This window comes from Electrona antarctica (genome assembly GCF_951216825.1).
Source record: "Electrona antarctica genome assembly, chromosome: 8".
Taxonomy (NCBI): domain Eukaryota; kingdom Metazoa; phylum Chordata; class Actinopteri; order Myctophiformes; family Myctophidae; genus Electrona; species Electrona antarctica.
Genome location: NC_136789.1, coordinates 5,226,834 through 5,245,605, shown reverse-complemented (window position 1 = coordinate 5,245,605; position 18,772 = coordinate 5,226,834). Strand labels below are relative to the sequence as shown.

At 46.0% G+C, this 18,772-nt stretch overlaps 1 protein-coding gene across 1 annotated transcript in view; it reads right to left on the bottom strand.

The window, feature by feature from the left end:
- Nucleotides 1-221: 221 nt before the first annotated feature.
- The window catches only part of med13a (mediator complex subunit 13a), an 85,532-nt gene continuing 66,981 nt past the window's right edge, over nucleotides 222-18,772 (bottom strand). The window contains exons 16-30 of the mRNA XM_079508629.1: nucleotides 15,812-16,752; nucleotides 14,582-14,749; nucleotides 14,020-14,243; nucleotides 12,227-12,419; nucleotides 11,500-11,950; nucleotides 11,016-11,247; nucleotides 10,708-10,899; nucleotides 8,844-9,067; nucleotides 8,362-8,504; nucleotides 8,084-8,242; nucleotides 6,664-6,852; nucleotides 5,323-5,465; nucleotides 4,580-4,744; nucleotides 2,187-2,287; nucleotides 222-1,349 (exon numbers count right to left, since the gene is read on the bottom strand). Coding sequence (XP_079364755.1) covers nucleotides 1,217-1,349; nucleotides 2,187-2,287; nucleotides 4,580-4,744; nucleotides 5,323-5,465; nucleotides 6,664-6,852; nucleotides 8,084-8,242; nucleotides 8,362-8,504; nucleotides 8,844-9,067; nucleotides 10,708-10,899; nucleotides 11,016-11,247; nucleotides 11,500-11,950; nucleotides 12,227-12,419; nucleotides 14,020-14,243; nucleotides 14,582-14,749; nucleotides 15,812-16,752 — 3,658 coding nt within the window. The 3' untranslated portion in view covers nucleotides 222-1,216. The remainder of the gene's footprint in view (nucleotides 1,350-2,186; nucleotides 2,288-4,579; nucleotides 4,745-5,322; nucleotides 5,466-6,663; nucleotides 6,853-8,083; nucleotides 8,243-8,361; nucleotides 8,505-8,843; nucleotides 9,068-10,707; nucleotides 10,900-11,015; nucleotides 11,248-11,499; nucleotides 11,951-12,226; nucleotides 12,420-14,019; nucleotides 14,244-14,581; nucleotides 14,750-15,811; nucleotides 16,753-18,772) is intronic.

Sequence of the window (18,772 nt, the reverse complement as noted above, 5' to 3'; positions counted from 1 at the left end):
TACGCTCTAAATAAACATTAGACATATGACGTAATCTTCAAAAGCCATGGATTTTGAATGGGCTAGTGCCCCTCAAAAACGAAAAGGTCAAACCTGAGGTCAGCTACTTACTTCCAAGAGATGCCAATAGTTCACCCACCGTCAACTCCACTATTGGTGTTCTTGTCCAATTGCACATCACAATCCCCATCCCCGAAGTAATACACACAAGCACAGGAAAATAAGTTGACGTACTTTATTCCTAAAACAGAAGCCGCACCACCAACCGCTGGCATGGCATTCATATATAATTATTTATATATATATATTGCCGTTTGGTTTTTGTGTCTAAATGTGTGGTATAAAATACTATATACGACAATGTACCTCTTTATTTGAACACAGTGAACTTCATTGCTGTACAAGTCCTCTGATAGCTACAGCTTTGCTGTAAGTCCGCCATGCTCAAAAGCATGGAACATAATTCTCCACTCTAATTCTTCTGTACATTGTGACAATACAAATATTCTGTCTCCATTACAAAAAATAATACTCTAAAAGCATCCTACTGTGACTTTATTTCCTTTTCATGGGATCTTTTCTCTCCTGTTTGTTTTTGTAATTAAGACGATTACATATATCTTAGACCAATTGCTTTAAAGCAGGAAGGTGATATAAACCTTCTCCATTCTTATATATAAAAGAGGTTAAGAAATAAGACAAATTATACACTTAAAAACGTACAATAAATAAGATAGATGCAGGCATTTCATTTGGATACAATTTCATCCAAAGGAATAAAAAGGAATTTCAGGTCTTAAAACCAAAAAAATCCATACTTGAGTTTTCTGGGTTTCTTTTTCCTTCTTCAATCAAATTATGTCCCTTATCGTCCGATAACTTTACAAATACAGACATGTTTCTCCAAAGACTGGCCAATCACTGCGCTGCCACGTTGGATACCGTGGCAACCCCATTTCATCGTCTCGGTTTCTCTTGTTCATTGCGACTCCAGTTGCAGTTTCTCCTCGCCTGTGCATGTGTGTGTCTCACAGTGACAGGGGCTGTCACAATGGTAGCAGCGCTCCGATCCACACCCTGTGCCAAATCCAGCTCCGTTGCTCGTTGGGTTTGGTGCTCGCGGTGCTTCCCGTCTGTCAGGATGAAACCCATTTTGGAGGACAGCCGCTTTCCTCGTTACTCCGCCTCCCCGTGCCTCACCGCACGCCCCGTTTGGTTACAACATGTTCATGATGAAGTTGTACATCTGGTTAAGCACCACAAAGTGGATAGGCAGACAGGAGCGTCGATCCTGTGTGGCTGGGTCGCACGTCAGCCAGGAGAGGGCGTTGTACTGCTCTAGCACAAATCTGCCCGCAAGTGCATGCAAGTACATGCAAGTGCACACACACACACACACACACACACACACACACACACACACACACACACACACACACACACACACACACACACACACACACACACACACACACACACAGTTAATTGATGATAAACAGTCATTCACAATTGATGCATTAAGAAAATGCTAAAAGTTACAGAAGTGATAACCTTTTCAAATTTCCACTTTGTTTTGATGCAGATCTTGTATCGTGTCATTATATTTACAGTGGTTTTGTTGGTTGATGTAAATGTACATGTTTTTCAGTCTTTCTCTCTTTACATACTTGTCTGATCACAATTTGTTTGCATTAAACATCAGAATAGTTTCCATTCAACTGTATAAATTCATCTGTACATTTATTTTCATACATTTTCAAAAAAAATAGCAGAAATAGCTGATCTACACACTCACAACGTATCACATCACAACACAAAGTAAAACATTATTTAATATGGACGGTTTAGACCATATTACATTATTCATTTTTGATTATTGGTACTGGTCATTCATTGTCATATTTAAGTTATTCCTAAAAGGCAAAGAGAAATGCTATTTATATTTATACTGTATGTTGCGCCAAAAACACACAAATTAATCGCAATTATATGTATGACAATTAATCATCATCATCTAAAACGTCATGATCGTTACAATGAGCCCAAACATTACAACTGTAAACTTCTGCCATAAAACAAACTTTCCACCAAACAAATAACAACACAAAGTCAGTAGTGGGACTAGGATGTGTAACTGTAACTGATATGATCATTATGAGGGCCCTGTCAGTGGATAAGCTGTTTACCTGAGAACATCTGAGGTCTGATTGGAGTCAAGGGGATGGGAGTGTTTGCTGTGCAGTAGTTCATCTGATTGCACTGAAGACACGTGGAGGTGCAAAGAGGCCTGAACATGACAAGAGGAAAAGAGGTGTCAACAACAGTATACGTCTAAACATATCCACCATTACATTGCTTTTAAACAAAGTGTATTTTCCTCCACAGTGAGTGCCGTACGTGATTCTTAAAGAAGGGGCATGTCAGTACATGGGTGTATGTATGCTTTCTGCTGTTCCCCTTGGCCTGCGGAACAGATCTGTCACAAATCATAACCAGATTAGGTTTGCGGGAGAATATCTGGTATTCCCTCTGCTTTCAGCCATGTCTCAAGCAAGCATACAGCCCTCAAACATATGCACCCACATGCCTGAACACATTTTACTCCCTCTTTGAGGAGAAGGAATCAATAATCAGAGATGACATGAGGGAGATGAGGACATTACTGAGAATTAGTTGCGGGGTACTTTTACACAACTTGAAATTCCACGGGGTGATTCTATTTTTTTATTACAAAGTCAGTCTGAAAACGGTTTCATTGTGTGATATTCTCACAAACCTGTAAAAAACCTCTATCAATTACACACCCGATGAAGCCTTCATAGATATATTTTGGGCGGAGACTCAAATGCAGGTCAATTGAGTCACTCTCAAAAACAAAAAAAATCAATTCAATTCAAGGCTTCTTGGGGTGTATAATTGATATAAAATAAGTCTGCGACCATTTAAGGCCCACCGATGCTTTTGAGCAACATTTGTGGCCAAGATTGACTGAGGGACTGCCATTGGAGTTTTTGTGTCATATGAAAGCAGTGAATCATAGCTTCAAATTGACATATTGGTTGTTCAGTTTGACCCACCAGTTTTGGAGATATGGCTTATAGAGTAATGTCTTGCAGAAAACAGCGAGTTGAGAAAACAGGCTTGAAAGGTTCACTTCTGTGGTCTCTAACATTACACTTAGCTACATGTTTAAGCATTTATTTCATATTTACATGACGATTTCAGCTCTGACACTTATTTCAGACATGCTCTAGTATGTGAAGCGTCTGCCTGTGCTATTAACTCAATTTGGATAAAAAAAGAAAAAGTTGTTCTTCTCTGGTGAAAAGCTGGAGGTTGCGCGATGGTAGGCTAGGTTCTCAGTCAAATGATGTATATGTGAAAAAAAGAACCAGAAAACAAATTATTAAAAAAACAATATTGATATATTTTGAAAAATATTTCAAAAAAGTAGAAATAAATCCGGGTCTTGCAGGGTGTAGTAAGACAACTGGGGAAAGCTTATGAAAAGGTCCAGAGCATTAGGGCTCCATTTTCAACATTGACACGTTGTGAGCTTGTAGACTGGCCATTTTGACGATTCAAAAATGTTTTGCAAAATAGTAAAAAAAGGCAAAGAAGTTTAGGGATAAGGGGTTTACCGGTATTTGCGCCTAGAGGTGTGGTCATGGGCGTGTTGGCACGCTTTCCCCTAAATTGCTATTTTGGTCACACACATTTTGGAAAGCGATAGTGGCATTTAAAAGCACCCATAAGTCATGCCAAATTAGTTTGGTAAAGAGCGGCCACCGCGCGCTTCAATGGAGATGTCCAGGCACAGACAGGATGCCTCATCTCTCCTTATTCTCCTATCTCTTTGTAATTTTCCTATACTCAGCAGAAGTTGAGTGCCTGCCACTTCCTTGTGTCCATTGTGTTTATATAATTGTATAGTCAAATAAGTTATTTGTGCGATTCCATTTCCATTTGCTCTTTCAGTTCATGATCACCCCATAGCAAATGGGGTTTATTGACCGAACTTTCCTTTTCGCTTCATACCGTTCCGTAGAGACGGCCTACACGCACAATCTATATACCAAATGAAAGCCCTAATGTCGTAGTTTTTAAAATGAGCAAGATTTGAGCGAGTTGTGACTCAATGAAAAGACGAGTTTTATTGGCTCTGTGCGTGTGGAGAAAAATACAAGAACGGCACGAGGGGGGGGGGGGGCAGCGGCTATGAAGTAATATAGCACTAACGAGCAACGGTTAAGGGATCTATTAAAGGAAATGGACTGGTGATTGGTTAAATGTGGTTTAATTAATGCAACGCCCAAACCACACCTATGCATAATATAACGGGTAACGGAGGTGTTTAAGGGATTTAGACAGGTAACCAAAAATACCAACTTTAGTGGGGGAACACCCTTTCCCCACTCCTAAATCCCCAAATAGTGGCTTCAGAAAGATGAGACAAAAATGGAGCCCTTAGTCTTCTAAACGTAAGTTATGTGCTAGACTACACATTCACACCTCTTCAACTTTTAAACAGGGGTTTCAACTGCTGCTTGTTTGGGCTCTTTGCAGCCAGTCTCCCTACCTTGAGAAAAAGTGGACATTGGTTCTGAGCTTGCGGGCAGGCTGACCAAAACCAGTCCGGCAGTGGACCGGCTTTGGCCGTAGAGACAAAGAAGCCCAGGGCCAGGGGTTGCTGCAGGAGGTTAGGAACTTCTTCGTGAGACTCCATACGATCTGTACTCTGGCCCTGCCATGGTCACAGAAGACAACAAAAAACAGTGGCACCTTAGGTTCAATGGAACAAGTATATAATTCTCGCAAACCGTCTATAAACACAACACGAGATATCTGTGTACCTGAACGTGGCCAGAGCACTCAGACTTCTGGTCTGTGGAATGTGAAATAAGAGCACTCTTTACCTATATGTGCGGTTTTCACTGTTGCTACTGAAAAATATAAAATAAAAAGTGTGAACCCATAGTCATATTCATAGCTATGTTTGGCATAAAATGTAGGTTTAACATTTCTTTATCACACAGCCCCAGAAAGTAAAAAATAAGTGTTAAGTTAAACAGTAACTACTGCTTTATTGGACATATTGCTGTGAGGGGGGACAGGGACGACAGGCAAGAGAGACGCAATAAAGTGAGACACACTATTAATTAACCAAACTATATTATTAAGAAAATGGATTGTATCATAGGATAGGGCTTCAGAAACAGGTTTCATTGGTTGGGTTAATGCTGCCTACAAATGGTCAAATGGTTTATGTATGTACAGTATATACATGTATGTATATGTGCGTTTGTGTGCATGCGTGCTCACCTTGCTGCCATCGCCTCCGTGGTGGTAATGAGAGCCAGGGGAGTGCACTGGCGAGGTGGTGGGTGAGATGTTGATGATATCCGGGTCGACCAGCCCCTCCTCTGGGTCCAGCAGATCAAAGATCCCAATGGCATCGGACCCATCTGAAGAGAGGAAGGACAACAGTTAGAGAGTTAATAGAAGCCCATGCTCAGTGAGGTGGGATTTGCCTCTTCTTCATTCGACCTCTATCCAGGTCAGAAACGTTGAATTTAAGAATAGATTGCAACGCCTCTAATGGGAATTAAACTACTAAACTCCTTGGAAACATTTGCTGTTGTAATTGAACCACATGAACCCTAATGTTCCTATTCTCATCATTCAGTGAATATAGCAGATCTACAAGCTTGCATTGCGAGCATGTAGATTGGCTATTATCAACGAAGATATTTGGTGTAGACAAAAAAGTAGCGGACCTAGAGCCCTGGGGGACAATGGTCAAATAAGTATATAGGGTTTAACCCATTTAGACCTGAGCTTATAGCTTTTAACCACTTTAACCATTATTTTAAACTTTAGCTGTTGAAAAACAGCAGTGCTGCGCTACAAGCTTGTTTGTTTTTTTATCTTTGAATATATATTCTTTCACAGCGGACGTTTTTAACTCAAATGTTTGCTTCTGGGGGTCCCTGGTACAAAACATTTTCAGATGGGGGTCCGCGGCCAAATACAGATGATTCTGGGGGTCCTTGACATGAAAATGTTTGAGAACCACTGATATAGAAACATTATTAAGTATACAGTATAAAGTAAATCCCACATACACAATTTTAACATCCATGTTGGACATTTCAGACATCAATCCTAATTGCAAATCTGGAGCATCCACACCACCATAAACTGAAGATGCTTGAGGTGTGTAACTGTGTATGACATCAAGATGCACTTTGAAGATGTAGTCCACCCAACAGCATCAATCTAATACTAACATACTGACTCTTAAGTTAAGGGAAAAGGTAAACATCAACGGTTTAAGCCACTGTTTCTCAATGTTGAATCCGGGTACCACCAGGGGTCCAAATGGACCCATTTAGGTCTGTAACTCTGAGAGTCTGGAACTGTAACCCTCTCAGAATAAAATAAATAATGAGTGTAGTTTGGGGTCCAAGAAAATAATTATGAACATAATACAAATTATCAAATGGAGGCCTGTGGCCAAGTAACAACATAAATGAATGCTGCAGATGCAAAAAGCACATTTCATTATGGCAGTCATTACGGTATTTAGCAGCTATGATGATCCACCTGTTATAGGTCACAACACAAAGAGGCGATCGTATGTATTAAAAAGGTGCTACGGACCGGTGGTGGCGTTGAGAATATCGATGTTGGTATCAATGTTGGTGTAGCTGGAGCTGGCCACTTGGACGAAGGCGGAGGTTGGGAAGACCAGGATGTGGGTGCAGGAGGTGTCCTGCGGCGTGCTCAGCTGGGATGTCTGCATGTTGAGGGTGGTGCTCCGCCCGAACACTGAGCCGGTCGACACAGAGTCTGAGGCAAGCGACACACACAGAGAGAGAGACGGGACAGTTAACCACTTGAACACCAACGGCCACTATTCTGGGGGGAATATTCACCAGAAATAGACAATGTACTGTACAAGCGCACAACACATACTGTAGCAACAGTGAGATTCAGTGTAGAAAGAAACAGGAGCAGCCAGGCACAGTTGCAACTCACATCCATTTGACTAATTACAGAGGGTTAAATGGCTAAAACAAAAAACTATTAATATTTTACCAGGTTGTCTTTTTTGGACACCAAATTCTATTTCATCACACAAAACACTAACCTCCTTTTGTCTTAAAAAGTCACTGAAAAACCCCCTCGAGGAATTACTCCTTGGTATGTGTATTTCACCTTCCATGAAAGAACCACATCACAGTCCTATCTGTATAAAACTGCAAACGGCAAACTTGCTGTACATCTACATATTCAATTTCCTGTCCTTCCTCCATGCATGCTACAGTTATCAAAACATATTGAGGAAAAACAGATACAAAATAACAAACACAACTAACTACCCTACATATGATAGTTTGAGCCGGAAAAGTCAACGCATCACTCTCAGAACCACTACTTGTATATCTGTCTTTAAACAAAGTTACAGAGCAGCATGTTCGCACGCACGCACGCACGCACGCACGCACGCACGCACACAGTGTATATGGCTAACACAGCCTTGGCTAATCTCCATCAGCCTGAGGAGACTGCTTGGAGGGAGGGAGTGATCCCCAGGCCCTGACACCTCTCAACAGGATGCTGGTGTGATGCGCTGACAAATAACCCCCCGCCTCGTTTCTGAAAATAAACTCATTGATCTAGCTCTCCATCACGCCACACTGAGATCAATGGGCATCTGAGAGGCAGTGCTTTATGAGAGAGGGCTAGTGGCTACACCATCCTCTCTGCCATCAATCTGCCCAGGCAAGGAGGGGACATGCATTGTGATATGCTAGTGCCATCCATCACACACACACACACACACACACACACACACACACACACACACACACACACACACACACACACACACACACACACACACGAGACATGAAGACATGACAGGCCTGCCACTTTCAGTGGAGCAATATGTCTCACAGGGCTACAGGAATCGCCCCAGATTTAAAACAGATTGTAATGGCATGTTTATGGACTGCATAAGCTCGTCCAACTCTTTCTTTCACACTTGTGGCCGACAACAAGCAGGGACACACTGTACCTGGCATGATGACAAACGATCCCTGTGGCTCCATGGCCACCAGGCACACACTGAGGATGCTGGGGGTGTCCGAGGCGGAGATGCCACACATGCGACACATCTCCTTCAGACGGCGACTCAGAGACTGCAGGTTTCTCCTGCTCAGCAGGATACTCCAGTCTGAAAAAAGAAGACAATGAGTGAAAAAAGAAGAAAAACTAGACACACAAATGACATAATAACATTTTTAACCACAACTTCTGGTGATAAAAAAGGCTTTGTATAACAGTCACATTTACCTTTTAACTCCCCATGCCCCATCCTGCCCAGTCGGCCTATCACCACCCTCCATGGGACTGATGTCATCTGCACCAGCCCTAAGCACCAATCCCACAGCTTCTGCAGTCCTAGCCTTCGTGCAGAGCCCTTTTTCCTCCGCGCCCTGTGGACCGCACAAACACACACACACACACACACACACACACACACACACAAAAAAAAAAAAAAACGTTGTTCAGAAGACCTCTAAATATACATTCTGCATGGAAAAGAAATATACAGTATGTGATATACTTATGCTCTTTGAATTGCTCACACATACATATATATATACATATATATATATATATATATATATATATATATATATATATATATAATGTGTTACAAGTTTGTTCAAACTTCATCCATTGTTATGACAATCTGATACTACGATCGTGTTAAACGATAAACATTGAGAACGCTGATGATAATGCTCCTTGTAGACCTGCTCCCCACCCACCTGTTGGGCACGTCGATGCTGATGATGCAGGTCTCCAGCAGCTCGCCGTAGAGGTCAGTGCATGTGACCAGGAGCCAGCGCTGGTCATGAGACAGACAGTAGCCCACGAACAGCACGTTGTACTTCTGCGACGCCTCGCCGAACGTCTCTCCCAGCTCCGTCTGCTTGTCCTTCACCGGCGCCAGGATGAAGGGAGGCGTGTACAGACGCGGACACTCAGGTCTCTGTGGACGGCGGGGCACAATGTCAGATGTTAAATACGGGGATTATTCCGTCTGTGGCAATGCTCACATAAACGGAGGTTGGGAAAAAAATAAACATATTAGCTTTCATGTGATATCAATGAAAGGGGAGGTTGTGGGGTGTCTCGCCACTCCCCAGTGAATCTCGTTATTTGTTTTTGGGCTTTTATGCCTTTATTGATAGGACAGTAGACTGACAGGAATGGGGAGAGAGATGGGGAGTGACATGCAGCAAAGGTTGTCGGGATCTGTCAGACTGGCATTGCAGCCTAGGGTGCCCGGACCACGATGCCAGCGGCCTGGGCCGTGAATATTATTTCTGCCGAGTTAGTATTTGGAAAACAAACACGTATTCTCTTCTGCATGGACAAAAATGTCTGCTCCGTCGCTGCCTTTGGCCCCACCCCAATGAAATCTTGTTTCCTCCATTTCTTGCAACTCGGCAGCACGCTGTGTCATGTGTAAAAGGTAGTACTGACTGTGGAGGAGGAAGTCAATTGAATTGGGTCGTGGTCTGAAGCGCCCCCCTGTCTAAACCTGGAGCCGAGATCCCATTAGGGAGGTCTCAGGGAGTCAGCCAAGCAGATAATGGAAAGAAAACTCTGAAGAAGCCGTGGGTTACAAGTTCCCCTGGTGCTGTTCCAGGAAGGAAAAGACTACTAGGACGGTTAGCGCTAAAAGCTCTGCGTCTCATTGCCTTTGCTCTCCTTCTCTCTGGTAGAGTGATCGGCCGGGCCAAAAGGCCAGGCTGGGTCAGGTCAATTCAGGTTGCCGGGGCCAAAGACAAGCCGAGGAAGATGAAATTGCCACTGCGGGGGCGTGTCGTCAGTCTATGTTTACGGGCTATCGATGGAAGAATTGCTCTTACTGACTCACGTGCCTGAGTTCAAACATTGTCCCTTGTCATCATCTGCCAGAAATGGTCAACCGATTTTTCAATGGCTGATGCCAATATTTAGATCGCAGACAGATGGCTGATATATAATGCCTCTGATGAACGACAATTTACAATTTAATAATACATTCTCTGTCAGCAGTACACTTGTTTTAAATTAATACAATTATTAACTAAATAACTAAGTATAAAAAAACATGAATGAAAAATATTGCATTTAACAACAACATTTATCCATATAGCAGCATCTCCTTGTTTCTGAGAGAACGAACATTTGTGGACATAGTAGCACCCAGTTTGTGGTCCCAATGAACATGAATTTAACACTAATATATTATTCACTTGAACACAGAAATGAGAGATGTGTCTGCAGACATGTTTTAATGAGCCCCGAGAGCACAGGCATAGGCCAATGCTGATTATCCCAAAAAAAAATTGAACTGAGTGGTGCAACTCCCCTCTCCCCCTGCTCCCCCCCCTCTCTCTCTCTCTGTCATTAGCAGGCAACAGTGCAGCACTATCTCTCTCTCTCCGTTTCTGGCACAACAGCGCCACTTTTGCCCCTACTGGTACTCATAGTCACATAGGTTAACCAACACATAGGTTAACACGGACATTGCTGTTCCTTGAGGTTAACACGGACATTGCTGTTCCTTGGAGTGGTTGCACCACTCAAAAAGACAAGTCGTTACCGTGCGAACGCCAATGGTACGCGGTCAACATTTACCTCTGGGCTTTTCAGTGCTGTGTCGATGGCAAGGCCAGGACCAAAACCGGTCAGCGACTTGACGTTGGTGGAGGTGGGCAGTGGGCGTCTGCACTGGGCGAAGACGGAGAAGGCTAGAGACTTGAGGTGCTGGGCGTAGATGTGGCGGTCCTCGCCTCTGACGGGCTGTAACAGGTACTGGCATGGGATGATCTGTGGGAACGCCAAACAACGGAAGGTGTCTAGAGTTTATGCAAGTAAACCTTTTTTTTATTTTAAACAATTAACAAAATGTGATGTTAAATCTAAAAGCATGTTTCTATTTTCACCTGTACAGAAATGGAGCTACGGATGTGTGGCGGCAGGAACTGGAGCATCTCCAGGTAGCAGCGCAGTAGGCCAAGAGTCCACACGCTGGAGGGAGCTGGCATGGGGCCAGAGCCCCCTTCCGTCTCCTCGTAGCTGAAGGGGTCAACAATGTAAACCACGATGGCTGGTGGGTACGTGATGGCGTGGGACTCCCCGTCTGTGGGCACGCCCACCTTGTCTCTTTCCAAAGTGCTGGGGGGGGAGGAAAAGAGAGGAACGTTTTTTATTTCCCCGACAGCACACAATAAAAATCATCCAAATGTACGACATGACTTTTCTGTGAGTTGATGAGGTGTGTTCTTGGCATGGGTGTGTTGTGTGTGTGTGTGTGTGTGTGTGTGTGTGTGTGTGTGTATGTGTGTGTGTGTGTGTGTGTGTGTGTGCGTGTGTGTGTGCGTGTGGGTGCGTGCGCGTGTGTGTGTGTGTGTGTGGTTGGTGTATTACCTCTCTGGAGGCTCGGCGGGCCCCTGGGCCTGGCTGGTGGAATTGTCCCCTGAGGCACCAGCATTCTGGGTACCAGCCTGCTGGCCCAGCTGTCCGCTCTGGAGGCCACCCTGGCCCTGGTTACCCATGCTCCCGAAGGGGGGGAAAGAGCTTGGCTTGGCAGACGGCATCCCACTGCCAGACTGGCCCGAGGGTGCCACCAAGCTGTTGGCACTGTTGGCTGAACTGGAAGTGTTGCCAGGTGCGTTGCTACTGCTACTGCTATTGGGAAGGGAGGAGGAGGAGGAGGAGCCTCCGGGGGTCGCAGAGCCCGGTTGGCCAGCTGAGCCCGAGGTGGAGGAAGAGGAGGAGGAGCCAGACAGTTGCGTTGATGAGGATTGGTTGGACGAGGGCAGGGGACTGGGCTGTGTGAGGAGGGAGCTGTCCAATGGCTGTGAGGCAAGGTACGGTGCTGAGGGGAGATCAAATGTAAATAATACGAGAACTGTGAACACTGTGATCAAAAGGATTTCACAATTTGACTTCATCTTAATTCTTATTTCATAATTCAAAGCTTCTTTCACTTTCAAACGCCAATGCTTTCAAGCTAGTATTCTTTCTTCAAGAAGCAAGGATTTATCACAGGTGTACATTCAGGAATTCAAAGTTGTGCATTAAACAGCAAAAGAACCCTTCCCCCCTACCGAACGTGATTGAGGCCCCAGAAACGTGGCAGCAGTTGATTTACCGAGGTCATGGCGGCACACTTGTGCATAGAGTTTGAGCTTGGTGAAGGCGTCGCTGTTGCTGCTGCTGGCAGCCTTGAGGAACCAGTCGCTCACCGGCTGCTCCGCTAGCTTCTTGGCCGCGTTGCCGCCCACAAGCACAATGCCGTCAGGGTGCCCTTTGGAAATGGGCCGGTGCTGGCCCAGTCGACATGCCTGCACGCCCACACGCCCACACACACACACACACACACACACACACACACACACACACACACACACACACACACACACACACGTAAATTAATGAGTACTCTAGTGGTTCATTAGTAATATCATGGTTCATAAGTACTCTAGAAAAATCACACCTGTGTGAAGTGAGGGGCGCTAATATATTAAAGTCTAACTCATGTTGCTATGATTAGGTGATGTAATGGTGATGTAAAACAAACGGTGACAAAACAAACATTAAATTCTCTTTATTGTTAATGGCATTTAATGCTTGTGTTAGGGACAAGATTCATTGTCAATGCCGTTTTTAAAACAAACATTGAACTAAAGACAAACACCCACCTCATAGACTGCAGTACCCACCTCATAGACTGCAGTACCCACCTCATAGACTGCAGTGAGGTCTGCAGTACCCACCTCATAGACTGCAGTACCCACCTCATAAACTGCAGTACCCACCTCATAGACTGCAGTACCCACCTCATAGACTGCCGTACCCACCTCATAAACTGCAGTACCCACCTCATAAACTGCAGTACCCACCTCATAGACTGCCGTACCCACCTCATAAACTGCAGTACCCACCTCATAGACTGCAGTACCCACCTCATAGACTGCAGTACCCACCTCATAGACTGCCGTACCCACCTCATAAACTGCAGTACCCACCTCATAAACTGCAGTACCCACCTCATAGACTGCAGTACCCACCTCATAGACTGCAGTACCCACCTCATAGACTGCAGTACCCACCTCATAGACTGCAGTACCCACCTCACTGCAGTACCCACCTCATAGACTGCAGTACCCACCTCATAGACTGCAGTACCCACCTCATAGACTGCAGTACCCACCTCATAGACTGCAGTACCCACCTCATAGACTGCCGTACCCACCTCATAAACTGCAGTACCCACCTCATAAACTGCAGTACCCACCTCATAGACTGCAGTACCCACCTCATAGACTGCAGTACCCACCTCATAGACTGCAGTACCCACCTCACTGCAGTACCCACCTCATAGACTGCAGTACCCACCTCATAGACTGCAGTACCCACCTCATAGACTGCAGTACCCACCTCATAGACTGCAGTACCCACCTCATAGACTGCCGTACCCACCTCATAGACTGCAGTACCCACCTCATAGACTGCAGTACCCACCTCATAGACTGCCGTACCCACCTCATAGACTGCAGTACCCACCTCATAGACTGCAGTACCCACCTCATAGACTGCAGTACCCACCTCATAGACTGTAGTACCCACCTCATAGACTGCAGTACCCACCACATAGACTGCAGTACCCACCACATAGACTGCAGTACCCACCTCATAGACTGCAGTACCCACCTCATAGACTGCAGTACCAACCTCATAGACTGCAGTACCCACCTCATAGACTGCAGTACCCACCTCATAGACTGTAGTACCCACCTCATAGACTGCAGTACCCACCTCATAGACTGCAGTACCCACCTCATAGACTGCAGTACCCACCTCATAGACTGCAGTACCCACCTCATAGACTGCCGTACCCACCTCATAGACTGTAGTACCCACCTCATAGACTGCCGTACCCACCTCATAGACTGCAGTGAGGTCTCGGAAGAAGCTCTTGGCTCCGCTGAGCAGTGCCTCGTTGTCGGGACACACCACCAGGTAGCCAATGTCACGCTGGGAGCCAAACGGGTCCAGTAGCAGCTTCTCCCAGTAGGGCAGGCCAAAGGGTGACAGCACCACAAAGTCATACTCGTAGCCCACCAGGAAGGTAGGGATGGGAAGAGGCTCTGGTGACTCGTCTGTGCCTGTGGGAGACAGTGAGAGACAGAGTGATGAGTAAGTGGTGTAAGACGAGGGAAGTGTCAAATCCTGAGAGCCAGCAAGCAGCTTCTCCTCCCCACAGAGCAGACATCTGGCTCACAGCAGAGGGACTGTGCTGCCTATTGATCTGACAGCATGCAAAGCATCTCCCTACTCCCAAAACACACACACACGCATGCGCGTGCACACACAAAGTCACAAACCCAGTAAAAAAAAAAAGAACAAATGCGATTGTCAATCTCCTACTGGGTATCAATTAACATCCGCTGATTTTAAGGTAAGAACCAAAGAGCAAGCTGGATATTGTGCGTCACATTATTACCGTAGGAACCACGTCCGGCCATCTTGTGGAACTGCTGCCAGGTGAGCGGTCCCTGCACGCCCCACGCACGCACGGTCCTCTTCTTCTGGATGGCATCCTGCAGTACAGGCTGGAGGGACATGAGCACTCGCAGAACATCCTGAGAGCACAGTGCACTGACGTCCACCGCTGGAGAGAGGACGAGGAAGAAAAGGATTAATTCACCTTTCGCTAAGCCCCGCCCTCTCCCACTTAGACACTCCCACACATTCCAATGTAAATATCATGGATTTTACACATTAAATACTGGTTCATTTTTGGAACCAGACCTTCAAAATCTCTTCCAAATCAGTCAACAAGGCCTGCCATATGCATTGGAAAAATAAGTGCGTGACATTTCTTTTTTAAAACAATGTTTTATCATATAGGAAAACTATTGGTGGAGAGGTTTGTCTAACCCATGTTATGCTTAGCTGTGATTGGACCATAGCAGTTTGGGGAGGGGCTTAGCTGCTACTGTGAATTAGTACAGGTGCTGCTCTCTGCGATGCACCAGGTTTGATGCTCCCAGGTTATGGAACAGTCCCCCCCCTGGGTTAACGCCGCCGCGTATCACCCGGGGGTACAGCTGTGATAGCTGTTCGTCACGTCCTACTTGAAACCTTCCTATTGCAAACTCCAGGACTGTGTGCGTCCAAGAATACGCTACATTGTAAGTCCACAGATCTCTACAGTTCCTTTGAAGTTTGGATGAATTAAGTTGAGTTGCATGCGGGGGAACACAAGTGCAATGTCCGTTCAGGTATTTGTTGCAACACACATACTATAAGTGCTAGCACACTTATAGTATTTACAACGGTTGTTTATTGCTCTACCATTGAAATTATAAGCAGATGAGCTTCATTTATACCCACAAATAGTTGTTTTTGGAATACGAGTTGTTTGCTTATCCTGCTTAAATTGCCTGCATTATATGATTTGATATTTTAATTTAAGTTTTTACATTACATTACAGTTGTTTAAATTATGAATATAATAAATCGTAATGATCATAATAATAATCATATAATAAAAGTATAAATTGCATTTCAGTTTCTAACTCAAATGCTACCGTATAATTAAAAGTTTGTGGTGACTTTAGGTGTCTTAAAAAAACATCTACTGCTATCAGATAGTAGGGGCGTGTGAACTGGGCAGCTTTGGCGATGCACATTGTAGATTTCTTTTAATAACATGCAGATATCATCTTACCATTTTGTTTGGACCAGTGGTGCAGGCAAGTGCTCTTGACCAACGCCTCGTCCACTTTGCCCCCAGACATGTTGTCCATGAACTGCCTGCCGTGCTCCAGTGCCATGTAGCAGTCGCTGTGGTAGTCCCTTTCCTCTACCCTCAGGCATGGTGGAGGTGCGCTGAGGCCTCCACTCAGCCCCCATGGAGGCCCGTCGGCCTCTGGCGAGGAGGCCGAGATGGGCGAAAAGGGGTTGGTGCACTGGTCCTGCAGGAGGAGGATCAGCTCGTCTGGGACGCGCTCGGCTGAGCCCCGACCTGCACCGGTCCTCTCCAGCGAGGCGAGCCGCAGCTCCTCAAAGCGCCTCTCTGCCTCGCGGCCCGCGTCTGAACCACGTCCGATGATGTCCAGCTCGTCCTCCAGGAAGAGCCCTGAGCCGTTGCCGTAGTGCCTGTTGACCACGGCGCTGAAACCGCAGCCGCAAGGCTCCTCGGCCTCGCCTACGGGGTCACTCAGGTACACACCCACGTCGGCGCCACGGATGTTCATGTTGCACACACAGATGCAGCAGCTGTCAAAGTTGCAGTCCTTGAAGAGGTTCATCACAGACTCCGAAAGGATGAGCGTGACGTAGAGACTGTGCGCCTCAGGGACAGACGCAACCGTGGCGGGCTCCACCGAGTTGAGTGGCCGACACGTGGAAGCCGTGGATGCCGGCGAGTACAGGTCTGAATTTTCGTACTTGAGCGAGCCCTGGACGCTGGCGGGGCCGCGGGGTGTGCGAGGCGTGCGGGGGGTACGCGGGGTTGGGGCAGAGAAGCGCGGTGTGGCAGGGGAGGGCAGGATACCAGCTCCGCTGTTGCTGGGCGGTGCACTGTTGGACATGAAGGGCGTATGGGTCTGAGGCGTGTAACTCTGGCTGTAGTCCTGGTCCATGGTGCTGCCCACACTGGGGATGTTACTGGAGACGGGACAGAATGCCATGGGATGGGGGGGTGGGAAGAGAGCAGAAAAGGAAAAGAGGAGTTAGAGACAGGAATGTGCGGATTAACAAAATAATGACTCATGAAGCCGAAGGTAAGAAACCAATAACAGAACAGGAAAACACCATGTTTATTTGACAACAATAATGTAGAAATGCACACTAGACTATACTGTTTACTTAATCTTGTTTTCGAGGGGATAAAAAGAAAAAAGCTAACGCTGGTGTTATGCTGGTAAAATATCAAACTAAAATATTGTATTTGCACCATCCTATTGTTCGGACTGCATTCCTGTAAATAGGTCAACTAATAATAAGAGAACAGCAGGGCGACAGCGACAACGTGCGCTGCAGGAGGAATGCAGTGTGGCTCACAGCCTCACACTGCACACATGTTTACACAGGAGAGAACTAGAGTGGTAGACAGTGAGAACAGGAACAAGGAGAAGAGTAGAGAAATAGAGAGAATGTGAGAGTGAGTGACCGAGAGACAGTGAGAGATCTAGAGAGAGAGAGACAGTGAGAGAGAGAGAGAGAGAGAGAGAGAGAGAGAGAGAGAGAGAGAGAGAGAGAGAGAGAGAGAGAGAGAGAGATCTAGAGAGATCTAGAGAGAGAGATCTAGAGAGAGAGAGAGAGAGAGAGAGAGAGAGAGAGAGATCTAGAGAGAGAGAGAGAGAGAGAGAGAGAGAGAGAGAGAGAGAGAGAGAGAGAGAGAGAGAGCGAGCGAGCGAGCAAGCGTAAGGAAGAGACAAGCATTTCAACAAGCGTTCCCTGTGAGGTAAGGTCTATTTATGGGCTGGCAAGCAGCTGTGGAGAGAGAGAGAGAGAGAGAGAGAGAGAGAGAGAGAGAGAGAGAGAGAGAGAGAGAGAGAGAGAGACTTTGTGTATGTGTGAGGGAGAAGGGAGCACATCCTGTCCCTAGCAGAATGTGGGAACCGACTCCTGGCAAGGCTCCATCAGAACGGAGTCCCTGCACGCCTCTCTCCTGCAGCCAACCAGGTTAAGGAAGGCAGGCATTTGCAAACTGTATTACGACAATAATGCAGCCTTTAAAAACACTAAGGGAGTCCCTTTTGCCAGGACTCCTTTGAAACCTTGAGACTTTAATGGCCAGTCTTCGCTGTGTAAGGTACCTATTGCTGGCCTGCATAGCCCATATATTATCCCAGGTAATAATAAGAACAAGACTACCACCCATTACAAACCAATCTGTGTGCTGCCTGTTTAGTTTCAGGAAGGGGATGGGTAGATGAGCTGCGAGGTGACATGGAGCCACCATGCGCACCATCTAAGCACTCTCCTTACAGAATCCTCATCTTCAACCTGGAAGGCATTTTATGCTCATTTCCCTGCTCTGCCCTATGGCAACCATGCATGAGAAACAAAGCAGCCTGCTAAGGGGGAGCTGGGGATAGACCTGTGTCTGGAGTCTCTGGACTGAGAGAAAGATATAGATAGGTAGGGGAGGGAGGGAGAGAGAGAGAGAGAGAGAGAGAGAGAGAGAGAGAGAGAGGTGGGGGGGTGGGATGGATGGATGGATGGATGGATGGATGGATGGATGGATGGATGGATGGATGGATGGATGGATGGATGGATGGATGGATGGATGGAGAGAGAGAGAGAGAGGCCAAATTACACACTAGCTAATGGCACCTTGGTGTATATCCTGTAAGTCTAAACAAAGTAACAGTGGTGGCTTCGCATCCCCCTCCTGAATCTTGGAATGAATTTAATAAAAACCCAACGCGGTCTCCCCCAAACACGGTGAAATAGCACGGATTGGCATTTCCGTACATAAATGCCTAGACAACCCCAAAATCCATACATATTACACTGAAATCCTCCCCATAGACCGTGAGAGGCGCCGTCTCTACCGAACTTGAGCCACGAGAGACAACACAGAGCGAACGTTGTCGAACGTTGCCAAGTTTGGTAGAGCCAACTCCGACTTGTAACTCAATAGCACAGAATCGTAAATAATGTCAAACCCAATCTCACC